Here is a 27,392-nt window from a genome sequence, read left to right as displayed (position 1 = left end):
CCCCCTTGACCTGTCCGTCCTCCCTGGACTGACCTATCCCCTCCCTAACTCCCCACCTACACTCACCTTTACTGGCTCCAACCCCGCCTCTTTGACCTGTCTGTCTCCTCTCCACCTATCTTCTCCTCTATCCATCTTCTATCTGCCTCCCCCTCTCTCCCTATTTATTTCAGAACCCCCTTCCCCTCCCCCATTTCTGAAGAAGGGTCTAGGCCCAAAACATCAGCCTTCCTGCTCCTCTGATGCCGCTGGGCCTGCTGTGTTCATCCAGCTCTATACCTTGTTATCTCAGATTTTCTGTGTCTCCTGTTGGCTGGCAGTTCTGAAAGTCCTGGCTGCGACAGAGCTTCTTGGTGGGTGTTGCCAGGAGTGTAAACAGGCCCATGAAAGCGGCCAGATAGAACCCTGTTTACAGGCAGGTCAGTGGCATTTGGGTTGGGGCAGGGAAGGTGGCAAAGCAGGGTGCAGCTGGAATTATTAACAAGTATGAAGGAAGAAACACACTCAGCCATGGTTGGAATACTGAGCCCCAGGCTAACTTTTCCACTTGCTTATGCAATTGAAGATGAATGGAATGTCAAGTTCATGCCTTCGTTTTTTTATTAATCATTGTGTCACTGGCTAGGCCAGCATTTGTTGCCCATTCCAGAGGACAACTAAGAGTCAACCAAATTGCTGTGGAGTCACATATAGGCCAGACCAGGTAAAGATGGCAGTTTCCTTCACTAAAGGACATTAGTCAACCTGATGGGTTTTTCTGACAATCGACTCATGGTAATCATTAGACTTTTAATTACAGATCTTTATTGTGGTGGGATTTGAATCAAAGTCCCCAGAACATTACCTAGGTCTCTGGATGGACAATCCACTAGGCCATCACCTTCCCACTTAAAATGGACTCTAAAATTATGAAGATTTACAACACAGAAGGCAGCCTCTCAGTCAATTTTGTGCTTTAATCCCTCTTTCCCAGCCTCTCCCAATTGCCTTGTATTTTCTTCTCCTTCAAATATTTGCAACTTTAACATTGACATAAAGTCCCAACCTCAATTAATCCATCCACAGCAATTCTGTACAGAAAGAAATTACCATCAACCTCTCTCTTGGTGATGAAATGAAAGTGCAGGAGCGTTATCACTGTCTTCCGAACCTTTCCCAAGATTCAACAATTAATGTTTTATTAAATAATCTTATTCAGATTTAGCCAATGCCACTTCATATATTGAATTCTTGCAATGAAAGTGAGGAGAGAATTATCAACCCATCTCAACCTCAGAAGAAGAGCCTCTCTCTTTTATGGTACCTCTTACAGAATAAACTGGCAGAGAGTGCTATGAACTACCACACTAAAGTCAACATTCTACCAAATGCATCTCAGATACTATACACAATATATATTGTCAAAATATTGAACCCACATCGTCAGTTCATACCTGTTATTCGTCCAATTTTCTTTTGTGTAGCTTTTCCTGCAAATCCTGCAACATGAGCTCCCAAGCTATAGCCAATCATATGAATCTTAGGAAGCGGCACATCAGACACCTGCTGCAGTTGTAGAGATTTTTAAAATATCCAGTTAGACAATCTTCGTTTCAGAATAACAATGGAGAAAAATAAGCAGGTTGTTTCTTACTTTTTTTATGTTCCTTGCTGGACCGTAGTCTTCCCAGGACATATTACAGTAGCTTATATCTATTTGACATCTGCAAACTGTAGCTAGGCTAACCAAGGTTAATGATGTTAACTTTGATTGAGAACTACAGTGGAGAACTACTGCCGAATTGTATCATTGCAACATTTACCTCCAGCCAGTCAACTAACATGGCAATTTCTCTTCCAACCACCTCCGAATTGTTGACAGCAATTGTATAAAGTTGGTGTGCACGCTCAAGCCAGTTGACCACAATGACGTTTGCATATACTTCTTGTTTTTGCAGAGCTTTAACCATTCCACTGATCCAAGATTCCATCAGTCCAGTTGTCTAGAAGGAAAGGCGATGATTATAAAAAAGTAACTTCTTCATGTTTCACTGATAAACTTCTGTGAATCCTCAGTAGGTTTAAAACAATGTAATTCTGGTACATGCTCAAAGCCTCTCCAACTCTCCTTCTTTAAGATGCTCCTCAAAACCTAGCTGTTTTGCTTTATTGATTGTAGGCATTTCAAATAAATGCAAAAAAAAAGTCAACTCTGGAGGTTAACTATAAGATAAACTCATATAAACAACACCCTGCCAACAAGTTGCTCAACCCCAACAATAACAACAACAATTTGTATTATAACATGTCATTCACATGATAAAAAGTTCCAATGTTCTTCACAGTGGTAATATTAAAAAATTGACATCAAATCACATAAGGAGGTAGCAGGGCAAATGCCAAAAGCTTAGTCTAAGTGTTACGTTTTAAGAAGTGTCTTAAAGGAGGAGACAGAAAGGCAGAGACATTTAAGGAACGAATTCCAAAGTTTAGATCTTGACTGAAGCTGTGGCTACAAAAGATGGAAAATAAAAGTCAGGAATGTTCAGGAAACCAGAATTAGGGAGGAGTGGAATTGTTTTTTATTCATTCACAGGATGAGGGCATCGCTGGTTAGGCAGCATTTATTGCCCATCCCTAATTGCCCACTGGACAGTTGAGAGTCAACCACATTGCTATGGGTCTGGAGTCACATGTAGGCCAGACCAGGAAAGGATGGCAGTTTCCTTCCCTAAAGGACATTAGTGAACCAGATGGGTTTTTCCGACAATCAACCATGGATTCATGGTCATCATTAGATTCTTAACACCAGAGATTTGTTGAATTCAAATTCCACCATCTGCCACGGCAGGATTCGAACCCAGGCCCCAGAATGTTATCTGAGAGATTGTAGATTTGGAGGAGATTATAACGAGGGAAGGGAACAAGGCCCTGGGGTATGTCAAACAAAGGATGAAACTTTTAAATATTGAGGCATTTCTGAACCAGGCGTCACATTAATCAGCGAGCACAGGAGTGATATGTGAATGGAACTTTGTGTGAGTTATGATGCAGGAAGAAGACTTTGGGGTGCTGTCAAATTTACAGTATCCACCAAAGGAGATGAGATTCTCCCTGAAGGTCTCCCTCTCTCACCTAACTTCAAAATGTAGACACAGTGACTAGGTAACTGTCAGAGGCACTAACTAACAATCCTGCCACAGTGTAACTATAATTGTCTTCTATCTGATCTAACGATTACCTTTGGTCTTACACTGGAAATAATTTTGGTTCAAATTTAACTTAGTTAACCAAGGAAGAGAGCATTCTTTTAGTTACTAGTATCCATTACATCTTTCAGGTGATATCACACACGTTATTTCCATCTCGTCAATTATTGAGAGATGGGAATTACAGCCTTTAGTTCTTCCTTAATAATTGACAAAAAACTTCAAAAAGTCTGAAAGAAGCAGCCTCACTTTTATCTGCGCATCACTATCTACTACAATATTATTTGGTCATTGATGGCTGAACAACTTACAGTTTATATTGCGAAATGTTCTGTGCAATGTGAGTAAGTTACATCATAAAAATCCAAGAATTAAGGATCAGCAACCTTTTTATACAAGATGTTCTTAGATACACAGCTGTAACTTGCTTTAAATAATAAAGTACCCCAAGGTGTTTTGCGGGAGGGTGGTTAATCAATATTTGACAGCAAGCTACGTAAGGATATATTGGAACAGGTGACCAAAATCTTACTCAAAGAGCTAAGTGTGAAAGAGTATTTTAAACAAGGAGAGAAAGGGAGTGAGTTGGAGAAGTTTAAGGAGGAAAATCTAGAGTTGGAGGCAGCTGGACATAGGACCAAAAATGGTAGAGTAATTAAAATCAGGCAAGCTAAAAGAAAACTAAGTTTAGAGGAATGCATGGAACTCAAAGGATTGGAGGGCTGCAGTAGGTCACAGAAATAGGATGGGATGAGGCACTGGGATGAGTGCTCCACTGTTATACACGCTTTCTTATTAAACTGAAGCCCATCTGCCACCTCATGTCAATGTAAAAGATTCCATACCTTATCCATTTGTGAGTCATCCTGATCTGGAGTAAAATGCCTTCACTAAATTTGCTGATATGGTATTGGGATTGCACAATTTACCACAAAAATCCCTGGGCTAAATTTAGTATAGGGTAAAGGAGGCTGACCCAGTTCCGATCAGGAAACAATGACCCTGGTGTTAACACACATGCATCAACATTGGACTTCTTTATCTTTTAATTTTGATATGTTCAAAGCTTTTGTAACAAAATTATGTCACTCAAATACTCATCTAAATTTTATTAAAACTTGTCCTTTTCCAACCACTTAGCAAATCATGTTTTTATTTTCAATAACAGTGTAAATTATTGAAACACCTTATTTTAGGGACCTTGGTTAAAATGACTGTTCATCAGAGTTAGAATCAATTAAACTAGATTTTTGAAAAGACCCATTGTAAGTCAATAAAAAGTTTAGTATAGTTTATTTAGTGCATAAAATAACTACATTTTTAAAAATTTTAATTATGTCCCCAAAAGATTAAGATTATTTGGTGTCACTTGCTAAAGGGGATCTGAATATTTGCATAATTAGGGGAAAGAGATATCTGAGATGGGGTCAGTGCTCCACCTCAGAGGAGATTAGACAATATTAGCAGACTGTGCAACTCACCGTCCACCCATGGATGATAATAAATGTCTTAGAAGTCATGTTGAAGTTACATTTCACCAGACTTTCTCCCACACCTGCAATAATGTCACAGTCTTTATCGTCAGTCGTTTTTGAGCTCTGAAGGCTAAATTTCGTCTGAATATTGCTGTAATCCCAACCTATGTTTTCTTTATGCATCACATTGTGGGCCGATTTGCCTGTAAGAAAACTGCCAAAGGTCAGGTTCAGGAAATAAGTACAAGGTTGCAGCTAAACTGAAAAATGAAATAATAATGAAATAATGATCCAGCATGCTTAACCTCAGCTATCTGCTCATATTCCCCAAGGCTATGTATTGTCTAGAGACACAAAAGGAGACGAGAAAAAAGGCTTACGACTCCTCCGACAGATTGGATCAGATTGTGCTGGGTTGTTGAAATGGTACAGCAGAGCAAGATTGGACGCAGCAATTGTTAAAATCATTTTATAGAATTTGTTATATACGTTTAGTATAAAAATGAAGGTACTGTATCTGTTATTAGTTAACATTGCATTCAGGCTTTGTAAACTCGATTGATTTTCCTCTTCGTATCCAGAAGATGGTCTGCCTAACTTTGGGATTTACCTGATAATTTGAGCTTTAGATCTTCCTCATTCCACATAATGTGTACAAACTGTATTAGCATTCACTATTTTATATAACCAAATACTTCATTCAAGTTGTACAGTAACAGGCCATGTTCCAAAAGGTCAATCCCTGAAATCAAGTGAAGGTGCAGCACAGAAAATGTGTAATTTTTAATTGACTTGCAATGAATATACCTTAGAAATTCAGAATTGTCATGTCAAACATCAATAAATCACAACTGTGGCATAAAACGTCAAGCTTTAAAGTGAATGATGTAGTTTTTTTCTGCAATATGTGCCAGGAAAAGAGAAATAAATGAGTAGAGGATGTAAAAACAAAGATTTCTGTAAGTGCACAAATTTATGAACATAATTTAAAGGAGAAGTTAACATCAATAGAATTTTCAATTTCTTTTGTCTGGATGAGCAATCATTCAGAAATATAAAATACCAGAGGAGAATAACATCTATAACTTAGAGCTATTACTGGGGATACGGTCCCTGCATCCCATCATGAATATTGGTGGCATTTTAAAAACGCTGTGGCCATAAAATGGCTACGAATTTAGTTACACAAGAGCAAAATTCCTGCTGGAGCACAAGGACCCTCCCTCTAAGTCCCACCCTCAGGAACAGCCAGCCAATCAAATGAGAATGATTGCTACTGTTGGGACCACAGGCCATCTCCAGTTGGGCAAGTAACTTGGAACCTGGACTTACAGGTATGTCTTGGGACATATAGGTCAGTCTGGGGACATGTGAGGGTCAAACAGGCAGACTCCAGTGACTGGGTTAAGTTACCAGGATCGATAGGATGGGGTGGAGTGGGCATTGTGGGAAAGGTGGGCACCACCAATCAGCACAGGCTGCTCAGCCAGAAGTCCACATCTCCAGCCCAGCCCCAAGGCTCACCAGGTTTTGCTGGGCAGCTGGAAATTTGGCATCAGCAACCCCAGGCATGGGTAAAATACCCCTGGGGTGAGACAGCAGAAGATGGAAAAAGATTGGTCAAATTTACATTCAGTTTAACAGTATTGATCTCAGGAGCTCATAACCAAATAGTTTCAACATCCTTGGTGAAATAATGTTAAGAATGTTACTGCAGAAGTAAGGAACACTTGCTTTCTTGGATGAACTGTAATATTGGGCTTATTATTCCTGAAGTAACTGGCCATTATCCTTCAATAAATCTCCAATGAATATGTCATTAAGATTTATCCTTCACCGATGGACTCCTTCATATTATAAATGATATAATAAAATCCCAAAGGAAGGTCTCAAGTGCTTGGTCAATCTCAGAGAAGTAGTGGTTCATAGAATCAACTAGCACAGAAAGAGAAAGCACGGCCCATCCTTTCTGTCACTGTTTTGCTACAACTATCCAATTAGTACCAGCACCCTGCTCTTCCCCCATAGTCTTGTTGTATTTGCGCTTCGATTAGATAGTATGGGGAGAAAGTTGTCTATATCCAGTGACCTCAGTGAACTGGGTGTGTGTGTATGTTTGTGTGTGTGTGTGTGTGTGTGTGTGTGTGTGTGTAAACATTCCCTGACAACAGTTAGGCCAGTTAGATAGCATGTCAACTCTCACAGAACAGGCTCAGAGCTCAAATAGGAAAAATAACCATTTCAGCAAGGTGAGGGAAAACAGCTGGTACTCATTGATTCATCCCCTACAGGGAATCATCACCCATTTGTGTGCCTGGAGGCCAGTGTACCACAGGAATCAGTGCTCATTCCCATATTAGTTGTGATATATAGAAATGATATAGCTGAGAATGTGGAGGAGATGATAAATAAGTTTGTCGATGACACAAAGATTGTCTGGGTAGTTAACAGAGAGGAGGATATAGACAGATTGATTAGATGGACAGACCAATGGCAGATAAAATTTAACTGAGAAGAATGAGGTGGTAAGACAAGGAAGTGCTCAATGAGTAGCAGGAGATTAGGAAGCTCAAAGGAACAGACACATCTTGCGGTGCTTACCCAATCATCCCTGAAGGTGGCAAAACAGGTTACTAGATTAGTTAAAGAAGGCACATGTGACACTTGCCTTTATCATTCACAGCATAGATGATAAAAGCAGAGAGGTTATTTTCGAGCTGTTCAAAACTTTGGTTAACCACAACTAGAGTACTGTGTGTAGTTCAGGTCACCGCATTATAGGAAGGATATGACTGCACTAGAGTGGGTGCACAGAAATGTTTGGAATTATGGTGCTGAAGGTGAAACTGTAGTCAATAAGTAGGAGCCTGATATAGGTATCCTTGTTATCCAGATGTTTCGGGGAACATCTACAACTGGATCCTCAGCTTTCTGACCCACAGGCCGCAATCAGTGAGGTTAGGTAACTGCATCTCCTCCACAATAACACGCAAGACTGGAACTCCTCAATGATGCGTCCTCAGCACCCTGCTGTACTCCCTGTACACCTACAACTGTGATGCCAAATTCCGAACGAACACCATCTACAAGTTCGCTGACAATACCGCTGTAGTAGGATGGATATCTAATAACAATGAATCAAAATACAGAAGGGTTTGGTGATGTGGTACATTGAAAACAATCTGTCTCTCAATGTCAGCAAAACTAAAGAATTGATCATCGACTTCAGAAAGAAGGGAGGAGAATGATCAATTCTCCGAGGAACTTGATGCTCTTCACTCTTTCAACCTCAGTTCCATTGATGTAGAAGAGCATCAAGTTCCTCAGAGTGACAATAACCAACGGCCAACAACCAATAACCTGTTGGTTATTGTCACTCCGAGGAACTTGATGCTCTTCTACATCAATGGAACTGAGGTTGAAAGAGTGAAGAGCATCAAGTTCCTCGGAGAATTGATCATTCCTGGACTTCCCACTTAAATGCAACAGTCAAGAAGGCACAACGACACCTTTCCTTTCTCAGGTGGCTCAGGAAATTTGGCATGTTCATGAGGTCCCTCACCAACTTCTACAGATTCACCATTGAAAGCATACTGTCCGGGTGCATAACAGCCTGGTATGGCAACTGCTCTATCCAGGACCATAAGAAACTACAGAAGGTGATGCGCACAGCCAAGACCATCATGGAAGCCAACCTTCCATCCATGGATTCTATTCATATGGCTCGCTGCTGCAGAAAGGCGGCCAACATCATCAAAGGCCCATCACACCCTGGTAATGACCTCCTACAACCTCTTCTGTCAGGCAAAAGATACAGAAACACACGCACAAGCAGGTTCAGGAACAGCTTCTTTCCGGCCGTTATCAGACTGTTGAATGGACTCTAGCCTCAAATAATGTAACTAGCAATGTAACCGGTATGCCTCTAAGTTTTTTTGATCTGTACATCCTTTGCTTGCTGTGATCTGTCTGTACCACTCATAAACAAAGCTTTTCACTGTATTTTGGTACATGTGACAATCAATCGATGAGTGTAGTTGCTAGGGAGATGGCATCTGCCATGGACCTGTTGTGCCAGTAGGTGAATTGCAAAGGATCAAGGGAATTTGGCAGGCCAGATTTGATATGAGCCATGAGTAACCTCTCAAAGCTCTTCATAATTATGGAGGTCAGAGCCCCTGGGTGGCAGTCATTGAGGCACGCTGCATGATTTTTTTTGCCACTGGGATGATGGTGGTCTTCTCGAAACCACTCCTGCCAGCTGGTCTGCACAGGATCTGAGTGCACGGCTGGTGACTCCATCCAGGCCACACAACAATGCCTCTACTTCCTCAGGAGGCTAAGGAAATTCAGCACGGCCAACACTTTTACCAATTTTTATAAATGCACCACAGAAAGCATCCTATCCGGATGCATCACAGCATGCTATGGCAACTTCTCTTCCCAACACGGCGAGAAATTACAGGGAGGCATGAACACAGCCCAGTCCATCACGCAAACCAGCCTCCCATCCAGTTAGCTCTCTTCCACCCTCTTCCATCAGGCAGATGATATAAAAGTTTGAATACACATATGAACAGATTCAAGAACAGCTTCTTCCCCACTGTTGTCAGACTTCTGAATGGACCTCTCAAATGTTAATTCTGCTATCTCTCTCTTCATCTTCTCTGCAGCTGTAACATTGTATTCTTAATTCTGTTCTGCTACCCTGATACACTTCATATGATACCGTCTGCCTGTATAGCACACAAAACAACACTTTTCACTGTATCTCAGTATGTGATAACAATAAATCAAACTAAAATTCAAATGCAGTGCCGAGCAGGGTAGTTTTTTGGCCTGACACAGGACCAGACTGGCCACATGATAATCCCCACACCCACTCTCCACCCATGCCCTTCCCTACCCCTTCCAATTTAAAGAGCTAATCTACCACTGCACTTAGTTTGAGGCCAAATTTAAAATGTTAATGGACTGTTTTCCAGCCACATAAACTTTAACCTGACTGCTGAGATGATGGTTCTGCTGCTACGGCAATGATTTTTTGGTCGTCTTCTGAACAGGTTTACTTTTGTGGACCAATAGGAATAGCTTGGAGCTGGAGGAGGAGAAACAGTCAGGAAAAACAGGAAAAACAGGGAAGAACAGGAGCAAACATGGGAGGAGGAACTTACTGTAAGTTCCACCACCCGAGCAGCTTAAAATTGGAGCAGGAGGTGACCAAGAGTAGACGGGCTTGGAACAGTGTGAAGAGAATGGGCCAACAGTACCCCTAAATCCTACAGGTCTCAAAATGCAGCATTCCCATATCTTCAGGGAGCAATTTACCTACAGAAACATCATTAAGGAGAAATGTTTCAGGTGACGTTGCTCCACAAATAATGTGTTAAATGAGCAATGTCACCTGCTACAGTAACCACTTGAACTTTATATCAGGGCACTGACAACTCTGCCTGTGGCTGATGCACTCACCGTGGCTCTTTCTCTACCACAGCCTCCTTTCAGGTTGCAGCAGATGACATGAGTAACATTTTACAGTGTTCAAGTCACCAATGTGCTGAGAATGACAAGAGGCTCTTCACATCGGGAAGCATACTTACATCCCTTTCCCATGGTTAGAGAAAAGGAGATTAAGCAAGCATTAGATTTAATATGCATTGGAAGTTTATCCAAGATCCATGTTGCCATGTGTGATTCTTATCATTAATCTGTATCTTTCTCAATAGATTCCGCTTCCTCAATGTCTGTCTCATTTGCAGATAATATATTGTGTTTCAATCATCTGTACTGCCTTTGTTCAAAACAGCTCATCATTTTAAATATTACTTCCTGATTTGGCCACCAATTCCTATTAGAGTCTACATAGAGCTACAGAGCAGACTCATGATGCTGCTACAGCGCCACCAGAAAGGTCATTAAGTAGAAAGTTGGCATGATGAAACATCTGCTACCTGGACCACTCAGGTGGAGATATGCAATACATTCCTGTGGGTGTATCTACATTTGTTATCCTTTGTTGCAGGCTGCACAACTTCCCCAGTGTGAGGGGCCTGCCTTTGGCACAGCCTGGGCAGTAAGAGATGGAGTAGGAGATGAAGCGGGAATGGGCAGTACAGCAAAACAAGGAGCATCATGAAGAGTATCGGCAACCAGTGCCTCCAGCTCCTAGAACTCTCAAAGAGCCTGATTGAACAGTGCTCCACATGAACCATGACTCCTGTCCAAACTAAAGCAACAATCCCACGATCATTATCACCACCAGCCATTATCTTCCTTCTGTCCAGCCCAGTGAATTTTCCCTCAGTTCACTAGATATATAAATAACAAAACCAAATCCAAAGCTAAAGATTGATTTATCAGACGACTGAATTCTATTTGTATCATTATCTGGGAGACCCTCGTTCAGAAGGAAATGACTTGGAGAAAACTCCTGTGTTAAGGGACACAATTGTTCAAGGACACCATCAGCTAGAGAAAGTACAGAAAAGGAACCTGAGAAAGGAACGCCAGCGGTTTCAAGGCTGAGGACCAATTGCACCTCCTGGACACACCTACCAAATAAGTGGATATAGATGTAGCTCTAGGATCAGCCTCATCAGCCATGAAAGGACCCTCAGAACCCATAACCAGTGACACAGTTTCCTCAGTTCTCAATCATACTTGGTAGTAAGGGATTGCCGACAATGATCAATAGTTAACATGAATAATTATACATTATTCTAGTGTAAGGCCTTGCAGCGAACTTCTTTAATTATATTAGTATTCATACTTAGGGTTGCATGGTGGCTCAGTGGTTAGCATTACTACCTCACAGTGCCAGGGACCTGGGTTCAATTCCATCCTTGGACGACTGTCTGTGCAGAGTTTGCACAGTCTGGCTGAGGTTACTCTGGTTTCCTCCCACAGTCCAAAGATATGCAGGTGAGGTGGATTGGCCATGCTAAATTGCCCTGTAATGTCCAGGAATTTGCAGACTAGGTAGATTAGCCCTGTAAAATGCAGGGTTACAGGGATGCGGACTTAATAGGCCCAATGGCCTGTTTCTGCACTGTAGGGATTCTATTAACTGCTTCCTTGGTAGCTTTGGTTTGAGAAGTGGAAGGTTTCTGAACTTCCACTGAGGATACTTTTAGATGGTCATGATGATTGACCCCAAGAAACTACAGCCCAGTAGGACCTGGCTGCAGCACCTAGGCATGAGTCAGGGCTTGCTTGATCTGGTTGATGTTATGGCACTAACAAGAACAGTGTGAATGGTGGGGAGCACCAATGTGGTCTTTCTGAGAGGGAACTGTATGAAGCTGCTGTCACACTAGTGCAGGAGCAATGGGAGCCTCCAAAGCCCTTTGAAAACATTGCCTGCTAAAGCCAAGATTGTAGCTCTCTGATCTTTCATGACTGCAATGTTAGCTACCATTGAAGCAGTCAACAGGGCATCATCAAGGTGGGCACCATTGTGGTATCCATGGAGCTGAGCACTTGGTCCATATTGGACAGAAGTTTTGGCACAAATTTGGGCAGTCCTTTTCCACACTGTGATCTATTGTTCGCAGTTTCTTGATGTATGCCCTTTAGACCTTGCTGCAGTCTGTGCCCTCAAATTCGCTGTCTGAGCCCACTGCAGCAAGGTTGGATGCCTTTTTGCTCTAAGCCTCTTGGCTCCTGACTGTTATGCATCACTGACCCAGGCTCTGTATACCTATGATGCAAAGCATAATCCCTCCACCTGCTTAATCTTGAGTGTCTCAAGTTTGTGAAACTGAGGGAATAGTTTCTGACAATCCGACTATGCAGCAAGGAGAGAATGGGGGAAAGTTGGAGACATGATGGGAGGGGAGCAGAGGTTCAGCAATTTGTGGAGGAGTCAAACATCACAAGGGCAAGAGGAGGGAAGAGATTGGCCACACAATACAAAGGTAGAATACTTTGACAAATGTGGCTGACCCAGCAATGTTAGCGTTCTTTGAAAATCCGAGGGAACTGCACTGCCTTACAACAACGGGACATTGCTCCACTTCGCTACCCACCACTGGGAAAACAGCGGCTTACCTCAGGAAGGCTTAATTCATTATCACCACCGCCCCACCCCACACCAGCCCCAAAGGAACAGCTTGATCACCATGGGGATGGGGAAGGGCATTTCAGACTATATCCATGTTGGAGATTGAGTTCTATCCGGAAGAAAACAAAAGCAAAAACAAAAGTTGATGGAAAAGCTCAGCAGGTCTGGCAGCATCTGTGAAGAGAAATCAGTATTTACGTTTCGGGTCCGGTGACCCTTTCCCATTTCGGAGGGAGAGTCAGTGGACCCGAAACGTTAACTCTGATTTCTCTTCACAGATGCTGCCAGACCCGCTGAGCTTTTCCAGCAACTTCCGTTTTTGTTTCTGATTTACAGTATCCGCAGTTCTTTTGGTTTTTTTAGGAAGAAAACAGTGTTCTTTAACTTAAGAACATCTCGAAGCGCGTTACAACTAAACAACGTACAGTGTGGTCACCGATGAAAAGATTGTTTGAAACAGCTCCTCGTGTTAATTTAACCTGCCCAATTGTTTACCCGCGGATGACCTTTCTTTTTAACTGTCTCTAAACATTTACAAGAGACAACACTGTCAGAGAGGGGAATTATGTTTCAAACTGCACTGATCACCGCCTCGGCATCTCTGAACCTTCTTCCTACTCTCAGTCTTCTCTTCTACTTTTCTCATTTCTCCCCTACGCCTCTCTTTCCTTGTAAACTGCTACTCTTCTTGGCTTCCCTCTGCAACTCGATTTGAAGTAGACTTTTTTTTTCTGTACGGTTCTTCGTAAATCAACTGCTGTTTTGTTTGTTTCGTACCGCCGAGCTTCTTGCCTAACTTCCTCACCTCAGTCTTGGTGTGAACATTGACTAAAACCCGATCATTCGTTCTGCCCACAGCCCTGCTACCCATTCTGCCACTAAGCAGTGTTAAGGGTTTCAGGAGGAGTTGAGGGCGGTCGCCTGAATGAATGGCAACACAACCCCTGCTTGATAAAGATGAGATGTCTTAGAATATAACACGGCCCCTTGTCTTCAGAAAGTATTTGGGTTACCTGTGTAGCAAACCCAGCTGCTTCGTACGGGAGAACTCTGCCACTGTCGTTTAAGGAAGACTTTTCTTTCTTCTTAAAACAAAAGCAGAAATTGCTGGAGAAACTCAGCAGCATATGAGAAACGGAATAAATATCACGAGTCCTGCGACCCTTCTTCAGAACTGGAAACGGTTCACTGGACCCGAAACGTTAAACCTGCTTTCTCTTCGCAGACTCTGCCAAACCTGCTGAGTTTCTCCAGCAATTTCTGGTTTTGTTTCAGATGTCCAGCATCCGCAGTTCTTCGTTTTAACGTGGATTATTTTGTTTAAGCTGTGCTTTCCCTGCACATGAGGAGGTGATTCTTTTATAAGCAGAACACTCAGGAGGTAACACCAACCAGATCAGAGGTACAAGCTCTTACAAGAGGTAAAAGAGATATCCTTTTAATTAACTGAAATACGTCACATAACAGGATAATCTTAAAATTGAGGCTAAAGTCGAAGATGAATAGGAATATTAATTACAGGAACATGCTTCAGAAAAGTTTCCAACACTGCTTTTGTTTTATAATCTTTCTTTTAAAGTCTACAGAACACTTAATAGTGATTACTGTAAAATGCATTCTTACCAGCAACTGTGTCCTTGAAGTCTTTCTCTGAAAAGCCCACAGATAAAAGAGATAGCAGACAGATACAGAGTGTGAAGCTAGTCATCGCCTTCATTCAGATGCCCCTCTGATGTTCTGGTGTGTTATACAAAGGCTGATCTTTGTGAATTAATGTTTATACTTTTTAAATTAGTGATATTGCCGTAGAAGAGCCAGCCACGATTCCCCAAAAAGCTACTTCAGATGCTGTGAGTCAGTTCAAACTTTTCAGGCACCTTGTTTCAATTGTTTGACATGCTCGAGTCCTGCAGTTGGCTTTTTAAACAAATCTCTTCAGTCATCCGACTAATCGGGAGATAGATATTTGGCTAATGTTTCAGCATTTCTTCTCCGCCATTGGTCGAGTCTGAGAGGCGGAGTCTGAATATTCAATAGATAAATAACACTGGGGGCTGAGCTGTTAGCAAACTCGACAGGGGGCTGGGAAATTGAATTCTACGAGAAACGGCAATATTCATAATCTTATAATCTGCTTAAACCACAATGATGTCACGTTTAAGTCGTTTGCACTGTAAGAAGTGCAGTCTGCTGGAAGTTATTAAATTGTTTTACAACTATATTATAGTCTGTGTAACACAGATGGACAAAAAGTTTTATTGCAAAAATATGCCCAATTCATAAAAAAACTTTATGTACATGCACAGTTACTAAAGTAGCTCAGTACAGTCGTTGCACATGAAGGACGGAATGTGGCATTTGTTACGAAAAAAAACAAAGCATTTCTTTCTTATGCTGGACAATATTTACATCATATGTAACATGGATGGACAAATTGCCACGGCTGTGATAGGTAAATTTACAACAAAAAAAAGGATTAACAATCCGATATACGCACAGTAACCTTCCCCGTCCTATCCGCTTTATGTTAAGGTGCCTGAACATCGTTACAAAGAATCAACTTCCTTGGCAACCATAAACTTTAACATAGATATGGAAAAGGTGCATGAAAAGAAATGAGGGACTGCTGTGTTGCAGTCCTTCTGATTCCGTATTGAATCTATTTCAGAGAACCCAATCTACACACCCATCATAAAGCCACCTAACCTGCTAACAGGTGCCTAAACAGGTTCCTATCCTGTACGGCAGGTAATGTGGGAAAGTATGTCTCCAACGTAATCAGCCGCGCTTCGTGGAGAAAGGGCGTACTCTCTTGATCTTAACGTTCACCGATTCAGTTTCCTTCGGCTCAGCCAGTTTGACCTTCAAATGTTACCATGTGGCAGAATTCACTGCGTAAGGTGTGAAGTTAACGTCAGGATTTATACCGATCGCGCTGTGATTTTTTTTTCACATTACTCCGTTGTGGGAACTGTTCTATCCACAACGATAATATCCCTAAAGTTAGATGGCATTAAAGAAACAAAAAACAGAAATTGCTGGAGAAACTCAGCAGGCACGGCAGCATCTGTAGAGAGAAATCAGAGTTAACGTTTAGAGTCCAGTGCCCCCTCTTCAAAACATTGAAGATCTGAAATTAGCATCATCATCCCACTTTACTGTGGGGAAAAAAAAACAGACAAGTTTCCCCACTTTTGATCATTATCCAGGGATTCAGGCTGGGAAATGTACTGATCAAAGCAGATGAGTTCAGAATAAGACTGGGCTGATGACAGCTTGGGTTTTCTACAGTGTCAAACTTACCTCCTGACTCCGCAAAGGCATCAACAAGGGGTAAGTCAGGAGTGTGATGGAATACTTCCCACTTGCTCTAGAAACTCCAACAACATTCACAGGCTCTGCACCATCCAGGAGAAAGCAGCCCACTTGAATGGCACCAAATTTACTACCTGGAGAATTCATTTTGTCCACCATAGTGCACAGTGGCAGCAATGTGTACCATCTGGAAGATGCACAGCAGCAACTCAGTGAATCCCCTTCAACAGCACATTCCAAACCCACAACCACAGCTTCATCAAAGAACAGAGACAATAGGTGTATCTAAATGCCACCAACCATATGTTCCTCTTCAAGTCACACACCATCAAAACATGAAATTATATCGCCATTCCTTCATTATCATTGGATCAAAATCTTGGAACTCCCTTCCTAACAGCACCTATACCAGATGAACTAGTTCAAGGAGGCAGTTCACCATCACCTCCTCATGGGGACATTGGGATAGACCATAAGCACAAGCATTACAGAATCCACATGCCAAAAATTACATTTTTAAAAACTGTGATCCCTTGCACAGAATAATAGCTTGATCACAGTTGCTGTCAGTTAAATGGATAAAATGCCCATTTATGATCATCATTACTTGTGGAACTATATAAACTAAACAAGACAGTATATTCAGGTAAAAACAAACTTGAGGGAGACATGTTAAATAGGATGCAATTATACTCAATAAGATGTACTTGTAACCAATAGCATTGCGGTTGGTGAGCTCGCCGAGCTGTTTAGTACCAGGCTTCTAGGAATTCCTGTACTTGTCTCTGCTTTGCCTGTCCCAGGATCCTAGTCTTGTCCCAATCGAAATGGTGGTTCTCTTTATCCACATGGATGAAGATGAGTGAGTATTGGTTGTGTCTTTTTGTTGCCAATTGATATTCGTATACCCTTGTAGTTAATTTCCTTCCTGTTTGTCCAATATGGTGTTTGTCATAGTCTTTGCAGGGAATCTTGTATATGACATTGGTCCTGTCCATAGTGGGTAGTGGGTCTTTGGTCTGGTTGAGCAGTTGGTGTAGAGTTGATGCAGGTTTGTGTGCTACTCTGATGGTGGTTGTAGGAGTCTTGTGGTCAGTTCAGACGTGTTCCTGATGTAAGGTAGCGTGACGAGTGTGTCAGGACGTGTAGTATCTTCCTGATGTCGTGCGTGTGATAGGCATCTTCTGACCCAGTTTTTCAAAGACAATAGATACCCGAAAAACTGGGTCAGAAGATGAATATCACATGCACAACAGCAGGGACGTGGACAAAAATTGACATGGAGCTAAAAAAGGAGATATTAAGTCGACTAAAACGGACGGGTTTTAAGGAGGATTTTAAAAGACAGAGGGAGATATAGGTTCAGCAGGGACTGATTTCTTTCCAGTAAATCCAGTGGCCTAGGTTCAGACTCCAAGTGACAAGCCTTATGATTGCCTCAACAAGCTGTGGGAGCTCCTTTGCTGCACACAGGGCTCCTTCTCAACAGTGATATCACTGAGATAACTCACAGAGAGTGACAAAATGGCAGCTCTTTAGTGAGGTGAAAAACGATGTCTAAAAATACAAAGGAACATCTTTAATAGCAGTTTTGAATACTAAGTACATTCTTAAGAAAATGTCAGTTAAAAATTAAAATAAACCTAGTACTGCTCAAGAATGAGATGTGAGTTACACTGGAGCTATTTAAAAAGGGGGGAACTAAGTCATGAACATAAATTTATTTTATTTGATTCTCATTAGAAGCAGGCAACGTAAGGGATAGCTGTGGTGTCTCGTATGTCACTAGATGAGTAATCCAGTGTCCCTAGTCTTCTGGGGACATGAGATTGAATCCCACTGCGGAAGATGGTGAAATTTGAATTCTATATTTTGGGCATTCAAGAGAGCTCTGGATTTGGCACTGGATTATTGCTTTGATAGAAATGGTGAACAGGGATATGGGAAAAGCCAGGAGATTGGTACTAAGTGATAGAACCAGGACAGCACAATAGGCTGAATGGTCTCCTTATGTGCTATAACAATTCTGTGAAATATGAGAATTTTAAAATACAAACAGAAAGACATGAGCAGGCTGGCAATCTCAACACATGTAATTTGGAAAATAACTATATTTAGAGTCTACTCTTTTGAAATGTAGAAATTCTAGTGAGCTTAGGTCTTAATGCAATTCCATTTAAATGTATCTGGTTGTTATAAACAGCAATGATCTCTGAAGTATGCAGCCTCAACTTTCTGGAAAATGACATGTTAAAACTAAATCAATTCAAAAAATTGATGAGAGACCAAGTGAAATGAAACAAATTGTCCAGTCAATAGCACAGAGCCTCATTATTCACTCTCGCTGCTGATGGAGATGCATCTGATTCCTGGTATCTAGATCACTCGATTAAACAGGTCAAGATCAAGAAATCATCTCTTGGGGCATTGCGACTGTGAGACTGTATCTGATCATTCCACGTGAGCTCTGAGGAGACTGATCAGAAAAATTACCAGAGAAAAGAAAATAGATTTCTTGGCCTTAAGGCAAGATCTTCCAAAGTGTGGGGCATGATCCCCAATGTGATCATGAGACCAGATTTTAAGGTCACAACCTCCAAGGCAGCAATGGAGCTGGATCACAGAGCTCAGATTGAGTGTGAGGTTACTTTAACTGCATTCTATTGGCGGGTGTGCCCTGACAAACACATCTTAGAAGTCTGATTGCTTGTGAAATATAGTTTGGGGAAGGTGAGGTTTTTCTTTTTTAAAAATAATCCCTGCAGTTTAAACAATTCCCATTATACTTAACTTGTCCTCCTCCACACTAGTTCCAGATTCTTAGGTTAAGGAAAGAGTGAGACACTAAAATGCTAGGAAAAATAATAAAATACAGATTAGAAATGAGAAGTGAGGAAACATGATAATTTGGAAAAATATGTACAAATCAGTAATAAAAAGAGTGTGCTGGAGAAACTCAAAAGGAACTAGCAGCATCTGTGGACAGAAAAGAAACATGAACATTTTGAGTTCAGTATGGTGGTTCTTCAGAATTTTGGAACTTAAATGATCACTTGAAGTGTAATAGCACACAAGACTACAGGCCAACTGCTGTAAAATGAGACTCAAGTAGACGGGTGCTTGATGACTGGCATGAGCACAATAGGCAAAATGGCCTCTCTCCATGTTGTAAAACTTTATAACTCTATAAGAGTCATTGGACTCAAAATATTAACTCTGTTTTTCTCTCTCTACAGATGCTGCCAGATGTGATGAGTTTCTCTAGCACTTTCTACTTTAGTTCATATTTCTAACATTTGGAATATTTTGCTTTTATATGAATCAATCTTTTGCTTGTCCATGAGGAATAGAAAAGTGGTCATTAAATTGTGGTTCCAGTAGTGCTGACTTCAGCAGTTGAGCAGCTCATCTGGAGATTCTTGGTTCTGTAAGTCAGCTGAAAGGAATTTTCCTGTTTCCTTTTCAACAGTGGCTTTGCTGACTGATGAATTACTTCTAATTATCAGCAAAAGAGATTTTTCTTTTTACCAGTAAGCACAGGGGCATATAGTGGATGTCCTTTAGGTGTGAGCTTCATAACACACACCAGCCCTACGGAATGAGAAGATTGGGGTCGTACACAGTGACTCGAGCTGCAGGTAGAGTTTAACCCCTTCGCATGTGTGTGCCAGGAATAGAAAACACAAATGTTTCCTTCACCCAGAATTGTTTTCTTTTAACATCCATAATCTGGGTGTATAACTCACAGGAGACGGGTTCTGCTGAGGTGATAATCTATCTCTATTATCTCTGCAACTATAGGAGATTACAGGTCAGTTTTTGCAATGCATCTCATCCTTTGGAGAATAATAGACTGTAAGGTTTGGAGCAGAACCAGGCCATTCAGCTCATCATGTCGGTTCTGCCATTTGATCATGGCTGATATGTTTCTCAAGCCCATTCTTCTGCTTTCTCCTCATAACTCTTGATCCCTTATTAATCAAGAACCTAACTGTCTCTGTTTAAATATATTCAATGACTTGGCCCCTCCAGCCTTCTACAGAAATGAGTTCGAGAGATTAACCATCCTTTGACTGAAGAAATTCCTCTTCATTGCAGTTCTAAAGGGTCATTCCTTCACTCTGAGGCTGTGTCCCTGGGTCCTAGTCTCTCCTACAAGTAGAAGCATCTTCTCCATGTCCATTCTTTCCAGCCCTCTTAGTGTTCTGTAAGTTTCAATCAGATCCCCCTTCATCATTCTAAACTCCATTGATTATAGACCCAGAGTCCTCAACTGCTCCTCAAGTGACAAGTCCTTCATCTCCGGGATTATTCTTGTAAACCCCCTCTAACACCAGCACATTCTTCCTCGGACACTGGGCCTAAAACTGCTCACAATATTCTAAATGTGGTCTGACCAGAGTCTTATAAAACCTCAACAGTACATCCCTGCACTTGTATTCTAACCCTCTTGAAATGAATCCTAACATTGCATTTGCCTTCCTAACTGGCAACTGATCCTGCATGTTAACCTCAAGAGAATCCTGAACTAGGACTCCCAAGTCCTGTTGTGCTTCAGGTTCCAAAGCTTTTCCACATTTAGAAAGTACTAATCGCCTCTTCGACCAACTAAAGTGCATAACCTCACATTTTCCCATGTTGAATTCTATCTGCCACTTCTTTGTCCACTCTTCTAGCCTGTCCAGGTCTTTCTGCAGCCTCCCTACCTCCTTAACGCTACCTGTCTCTTCACCTATGTCTGTGTCATTTGCAAACTTAGCAATAATGCCCTCAGTTCCTTCATCCAGATTGTTAATGGACAATGTAAATTGTTGTGGTCCCAATACTGAGCCCTACAGCACTCCAGTAGTCACTGGCTGCCATCCTGAAAAAGATCCCTTTATCCCCTGTGTCTGCCTTCTGCCAGTCAGCTAATCCTTTATCCATGCCAATACCTTGCCCCTAACACCGTGGACTCTTATTTAGCAGCCTCCTGTGTGGCACCTTGTCAAAAGCCTTTTGGAAATCCCAATAGATCACATGTCCACTGGCTCTCCTTTGTCTAACTTGCTTGTTACATCTTCAAAGAATTCAGGAATAACCTCCCCTTGACAAAGCTGTGCTGATTCAGCTCAATTTTACTGGACTCTAAAATCCTACCAACAACTGAGGTCAAGCTAATCAGCCTATAGTTTCCTGTCTTCTGCCTCCCTCCCTTCTTAAATAGGGGTCTTACATCAACCAATTTCCAGTCCTTTGGGACTCTCTCTAACTCTGTTGATTTCAAAGATCACCACCAATGCCTCCACAGCTATCTCCTTCAGAACTGTGGGGTGTAGTCCATCTGGTCTGAGTGATTTATCCACCTTCAGTCCTTTCAGCTTCCCCAGCAACTGTTCCTTTGTGATGGCCACCACACTCACCTCTGCCCCAAATCTCTTGAAGTTCTGGTATGCTACTGGTGTCTTTCACTTTAAAGGCTGATGCAAAGTACCTATTCAGTTCTTCCACATTTCTTTGTTCCCTATTGCAGCCTCATTTGCCAGTGGTCCAACGTCCACTCTTGCATCTCCCTCACCTTTCATATATCTAAAAATCTCTTGCAGTCTTATTTAATATTACAAGGTAGCTTACCCTCATATTTCATCTTCTCCCCCGTTATTGCTTTTTTAGGCTTCCCAATCCTCTGGCTTCCCACTAATCTTCACCACATTGTACATTTTATCTTTTGCTTTTGCGTTGTCCCCAGATTTCCTTGTCAGCCATGGTTGCCTCATCCTCCCTTTCATATGTTTATTCTTCCTTGGGATGGATTAATGCTATGTCTGAATTAACCCCAGAAACTCCTGCTATTACTGCTTCACTGTCTTCTCTGCTAAGCTCCCCTTCCAACCTACTGTGGCCAGCTCCTTCCTCATGTCTTTCTAGTTACCTTTACTCAATTGTAATACTTTACATCTGATTGCAGCTTCTCCGTTTCAAACTGCAGGTGAATTCCATCTTATTATGGTCATTGCCCCCTAGTGGTCCCCTCACCTTCAGCCCTCTAATTAAGTCTGCCTCATTACACATCACCAAATCCAGAAATGACTGTTCCCTAGTAGGTTCTACCATAAGCTGTTCAAAAGATAGACATCCCACAAATTTTTTTCTTGAGATCTGCTATCGAGCTGATTTTCCCAGTCCACCTGTGAATTGTAATATTGCCTTTCTTACATGCCCTTTCTATCTCCTGATTTATCCTTTGCAGTTCTTCAACTCTACCCACACAGATTTTACCCCTTACAACTTTATATCACTTTTTGCTATTGATTTAATTCAACTTTTTATTATCAATTTAGTTTCATTCCTTCCTACAAGGCAACCCCACGTTCCTCTGCCCATCTGCCTGTCCTCTTGATAGGACATGTATCCTTGGATATTTAGTTGCCAGCCCTGACCCCCTTGCAGCCATGTCTCTGTAATACCCATAACATCATACCTGACAATTTCAATCTGCTCTACAAGCTCATTTACCTTGTTTCATACACTATGTGCATTTTTGAGTATAATACCCTCAGGCCTGCATTGACTTCTTATCATTGTCCCCTTATTTGCTGTGCCTGAAGTTGTATTCTTGACCCTTTCCATATTCCCTGTCCTATTACTTGTTCTGAAAAATTTAATAACCTCTATTGACTCCCCCATCCATTTAAGGATTTTCATAATTTCCCATGCACTGAACCCCACCTGCCACTATTTAGTTTAAAGCCTATTCACAGCCCTAGTTATGCAATTTGTGAAGATTCTGATTCCATCGTGATTCAGGTGGAGCCCATTCCAAGTGCCTCAACACCCTCCATGTGTGAAATTTCCTAGAGTCACAGCATGGAAACAGACCCCTTGCCCAACTCGTCCATGCTGACCAGGTTTCCTAAACTGAGCTGGTCACATTTGCCTGTGTTTGGCCACTATCTCTCTAAACCTTTCCTATCCATCTCCAAATTACTTCTAAATGTTGCAATTGTACTCACCTCTAACACTTCCTCTGGCAACTCATTTTGTATACGCACCACCCTCTGCTTGAAAATGTCGCCCCTCCAGTCCTTTTCAAGTCTTTCCCCTCTCACCTTAAAACTATGCCCACTAGTTCTGGTCTCCCCTCCCCTGGGGAAAAGACTTTGACTATTCACCTTATCTATGCCCCTCATGATTTTATAAACCTCTATAAGACTACCCGTCAGCCTCCTACACTCCAGGGAAAAAAGTCCCAGCCTATCCAGCCTCTTCTTAAACTCAAAGCCTCCATTCTCGGTAACATTCTTGTAAATTTTTTTGCACCCTTTCCAGTTTAATAACATCCTTTTTATAGCAGGCCTATAGATCAGAACTGTATACAATTAGAACATAAAACATAGAACAGTACAGCACAGTACAGGCCCTTCGGCCCAAGATGTTGTGCCGACCTATTATCCTACTCTAAGAGTCCTCTAATTCTCTCTCAGAACTGAGTATCTATACTTAAAACTTCAGTATGTCAGTAAGTAAATTCTCTTGCGTCCCTCATAATTTGAGAAACCTTTATGGTGCCCCCTCAACCTCCTAGGCTCCAGTGAAAAAAATCTCAGCCTATCCAGTCTCTCCTTATAATTCAAAACCTCCAGTCTCTGCAACATCCTTGTAAATCTTTTCTGAACTCTCTCCAATTTAATAATATCCTTCCAATAGTAGGTTGACCTGCAACATGATGTCCCAACTCCTATGCTCAGTGGTCTGAGCCATGAAGGCAAGTGTGCAATATACTTTCTTAACTACCCTGTCTCCTTGTAATGCAATTTTCAAACAACTATTTGCCTGAACCTCTAGGTCTCTTTCTTGGCAACACTACCCAGGGTCCTACCATTAACTGTATAAGTCCTGCCCTTGTTCATTTTACAAAAATGCAACATTTCACATTCATCCAAATTAAACTCATCTGCCACTTCTCAGCCCATTGGCCCAATTGATCGAGATCCTTTTGTAATCTTAGATAACATTCTTCACTGTCCGCTATACCACCTGTTTTGGTGTTATCCACCATGTCTACTAAATTGTCATCGTAATCATTTATATAAATGACAAACAAAAGTGGACATAGCGCCAATCCCTGCAGAATACCATTGGTCACAAACGGTTAGACCAAAAATCAACCCTCCACCACCACCTTCTGTCCCCAACCATCAAGCCAATTTTGTATCCAGATGGCAAGCTGTCTGTAAATCCCATATGATCTAACTTTACTAACCAGTCTACCATGCAGAGGAGAATTATTGTGTTTCAGAGAGCACACTGCCTCAGATGGTGATGGAAGTGGGGCCATTGAATATTTTTAATTCAGAAGCAGATTGATTCTCTTGCCTTACAAGAATCTAAGGTTATTGGTGGGTAAGTGGGAATATGGAATTTGAAAGACAAACAGATCTTATTGAATTACAGAGCAGGCGAGAAAGGCCTACTTCTGCTTCTATTCCATGCTTCTCTACATTTGTTTGTATGTCTAAATATCTTATTAAAACCAACTGTCCTAATTACTTATTAATTTGAGATTGTTCACTGTTCCAAAATCTAAGTGCCATGATTCAGACTATGGTCTTTTCCACAAAAAACATTTGTTAAAGAAACATTAAATGTTTGATTTTTACTCCTTTTTAAGGAGTATCATAAATGAATGATTATTAAAATGCAATTAAGCATTGAAATTGTTACCAAACAAAGACAACAAACAAAAACCGAAAGATTCCAGATGCTGGAAATCAGAAATGACACCAAAAATTGCTGGAAAAGCTCAGCAGGTCTGGCAGCATCTTTGGAGAGAAATCAGAGTTAATGTTTTGGGTTCAGTGACCCTTCCTCAGAACAGAAAGACAAGAAATAATCTATTAACCTATTTCAGTAGTCAATAAACACCTCACTCGACACCTCTTATCCATTCTACTAGTCACATATGCAAAGAAATCCAAGAGATTTTTCATACAAGATTTTCCATTTATAAAATCCATTTCAACTCTGCTTCATGTCATGATTTTCTAAGTGTTCTGTTACTAAGTGCCCAAAATAAAATATTCGACCCTTTTGATGTTAGACTATGAAAATATTACAATTTATTTTCACAGAATGTACTGCAAAAACTCTGTAGGTCTGTTAGCAAGAAAAGTCATATTGTACTTGTAATGTTAACTCAGTTATTCTATCCTCAGACTTTACCAAACCAACTACATATTTGCTGATACTACCTCATCTGTCACATCTTCCAGTTAGATTTTTTTTTCCTTTATGCATTCACGGGATGAGGGTGTCACTGAGCAGGCAACATTTATTGCCCATCCCTAATTGCCCAGAGGGCAGTTTAGAGTCAACCACATTGCTGTGGGTCCAGAATCACATGTAGGCCAGTCCAGGTAAGGATGGCAGTTTCCTTCCCTAAAGGACATTAGTGAACCAGATGGGTTTTTCCTGACAATTGACAATGGATTCATGATCATCATTAGATTCTTAATTCCAGATATTTTATTGAATTCAAAAACCACCATCTGCTGTAGTGGGATTCGAACCTGGGTCCCAAGAACATTATCTGGGTCTCTGGATTAACAGTCCAGCGATAACACCACTAGGCCATCCCCTCCCCTATGGCTTCTGAGCCTGGGCCCATCTGCTCCGTACGATTCTCTTTTCATTTCTTTTGTTTTTTTCTCTCATCTCGTTTCTTTTTCTTTTCTATTTAGTTTACTTACCTCTTGGTAAAGAGCTCGGTGGTGGTGATCGCATCGGCGGCGTTGATTAGGCCCAGCAGCGCAGATGTCTAGCGTTGGCATCGGAGGTGAGTTTGGGTTCCTGGCAGCTTTTACATCATTGACGCGGTCCTGGTGCTGACTCATAGCTGCTGCAGCAGAGGCAAGCTTGGGCTCCCAGCAGCATCTGTGTCCAGGGCAGATTCATGGAGGCAGCGGAGGAGGTGATTTTGGGCCCAGTATGAGACCCGGCAGCATTAGCAGAGGCTGCAAGATGGTGCCAAACAGCGGCAACTAATGTTCCAGCAATGCCAGCATAGCGAAGGAACTTGTGCCTGGCCACCAGGCCTGTGTCCCATGATGGAGCACTTAACAAAAAGAACTATAAAGTTGGACAATTTCTTTATTTCTTCATCTTTCTGCCTTGATGTTCTATATTTTGGTTTATTTTTCTATGTTTTAAGATGGTATCAGAGAGTTGTGACACTATAAAACACATTGCACTGTATTTTCTGACAAGATACACATGACAATAAATAAATCAATCAGTCAAACATCTGCAGTATTTTCCTTTCATTCGCAATTTATTTTCATTATCCTGTTTAAATGCATTGGCCTAAAGTCCTCCATTTTCTCTCTACCTCCTTTCTTTAATAGTGTGGTTACATTTGCTAATTTCCACTCCTTTGGAAATATTCTAGAATCTCAGAAATTCTGGATAATTAAAACCAGTACAACCACTATGTCTGCAGCTTCCTCTTTTCCTGAGATTTAAGTAGACTGGTTCAAGGAATTCATTGTCATTTGGTTCTATTAATTTCTGTAGTACCATTTCTTCATTTATTTCTTCAAGATTTTCATTATCACTAGACTCTTTGTTCATTATTATCTCTGGTATTTTTAGTGTCTACTACCACAATGCTGTTATGATCCCACCTGATGGTACTATTGGACAAATTACATCTCAGAATGAAATCTGGCCTGATAGATTGTCTTTTTGTTTTAGTTAAGAAGGTCCCATAAAGTCACAGCGTTTCTTTAACACCAATACAGAAGTTTATTACGCAAGACAAAAACAAAAAAGAACAAAGTTCTATTGACGTAGAACAAATAGAAAAGAATCTTAAAGCATCCTGCAGAATAAAGTTGCAATCTAATCCCAACACCATGATGTTACAGCAATTCAAATCCAGAGAAATTAACCCTCTATATCAAATCTTTAAGTTTAATGTAACTGATTCTCTCCAGTGAACTGTGATGTTTTCTTACATAAATAATCACAGAACAGAGAGCTTAGGCCTTCTCAGCCTTTAATAACCAATCACTCCTAGTTTGGAAGTTTTACAAACTAAACTTTTCTACTGAAGTAACTGTGCTTTTCATGAACTGTCCTCTACTCCTGCCTACAAGATAAACTATGTTTGCTTCTGATCTCAGGCAGACATCCTCTAATCTCCTCTCAAAGCTTTCAGTCTATGGGCTTTCTAAGCTAATATCAGTCCTTTAGTATCCTGAACCAAAAACAAGTTAATGACTTTCAATGTTTGCACTTCCCATCATAAACCAGTTTTCCATTAACACTCCAGGGATCCCTGCTTTCTGACACATATTGGATCAGGTCACTGCT

General features: G+C 41.3%; 1 protein-coding gene and 1 long non-coding RNA gene across 3 annotated transcripts in view; one reads left to right on the top strand and one right to left on the bottom strand.

The window, feature by feature from the left end:
* Positions 1-2,627, top strand: part of LOC125483768 — a 30,882-nt gene extending 28,255 nt beyond the window's left edge. For both annotated transcript variants that reach the window (XR_007262717.1, XR_007262719.1), the window contains exon 3: positions 1,938-2,627. This is a non-coding gene — a long non-coding RNA (uncharacterized LOC125483768). The remainder of the gene's footprint in view (positions 1-1,937) is intronic.
* LOC109918214 (endothelial lipase) overlaps positions 1-14,622 on the bottom strand; it is a 30,995-nt gene extending 16,373 nt beyond the window's left edge. The window contains exons 1-4 of the mRNA XM_020518115.2: positions 14,349-14,622; positions 4,670-4,866; positions 1,803-1,982; positions 1,434-1,545 (exon numbers count right to left, since the gene is read on the bottom strand). Of these exons, the coding sequence (XP_020373704.1) occupies positions 1,434-1,545; positions 1,803-1,982; positions 4,670-4,866; positions 14,349-14,442 (583 nt within the window). The 5' untranslated portion in view covers positions 14,443-14,622. The remainder of the gene's footprint in view (positions 1-1,433; positions 1,546-1,802; positions 1,983-4,669; positions 4,867-14,348) is intronic.
* Between the last annotated feature and the right edge of the window lie 12,770 nt (positions 14,623-27,392).

The sequence above is a fragment of the Rhincodon typus genome, chromosome 1, assembly GCF_021869965.1.
Source record: "Rhincodon typus isolate 14 chromosome 1, sRhiTyp1.1, whole genome shotgun sequence".
NCBI classification, from domain to species: Eukaryota; Metazoa; Chordata; class Chondrichthyes; order Orectolobiformes; family Rhincodontidae; genus Rhincodon; species Rhincodon typus.
Note: the sequence above shows the minus strand (reverse complement) of the source record. Positions and strands in the feature narration are given on the sequence as shown.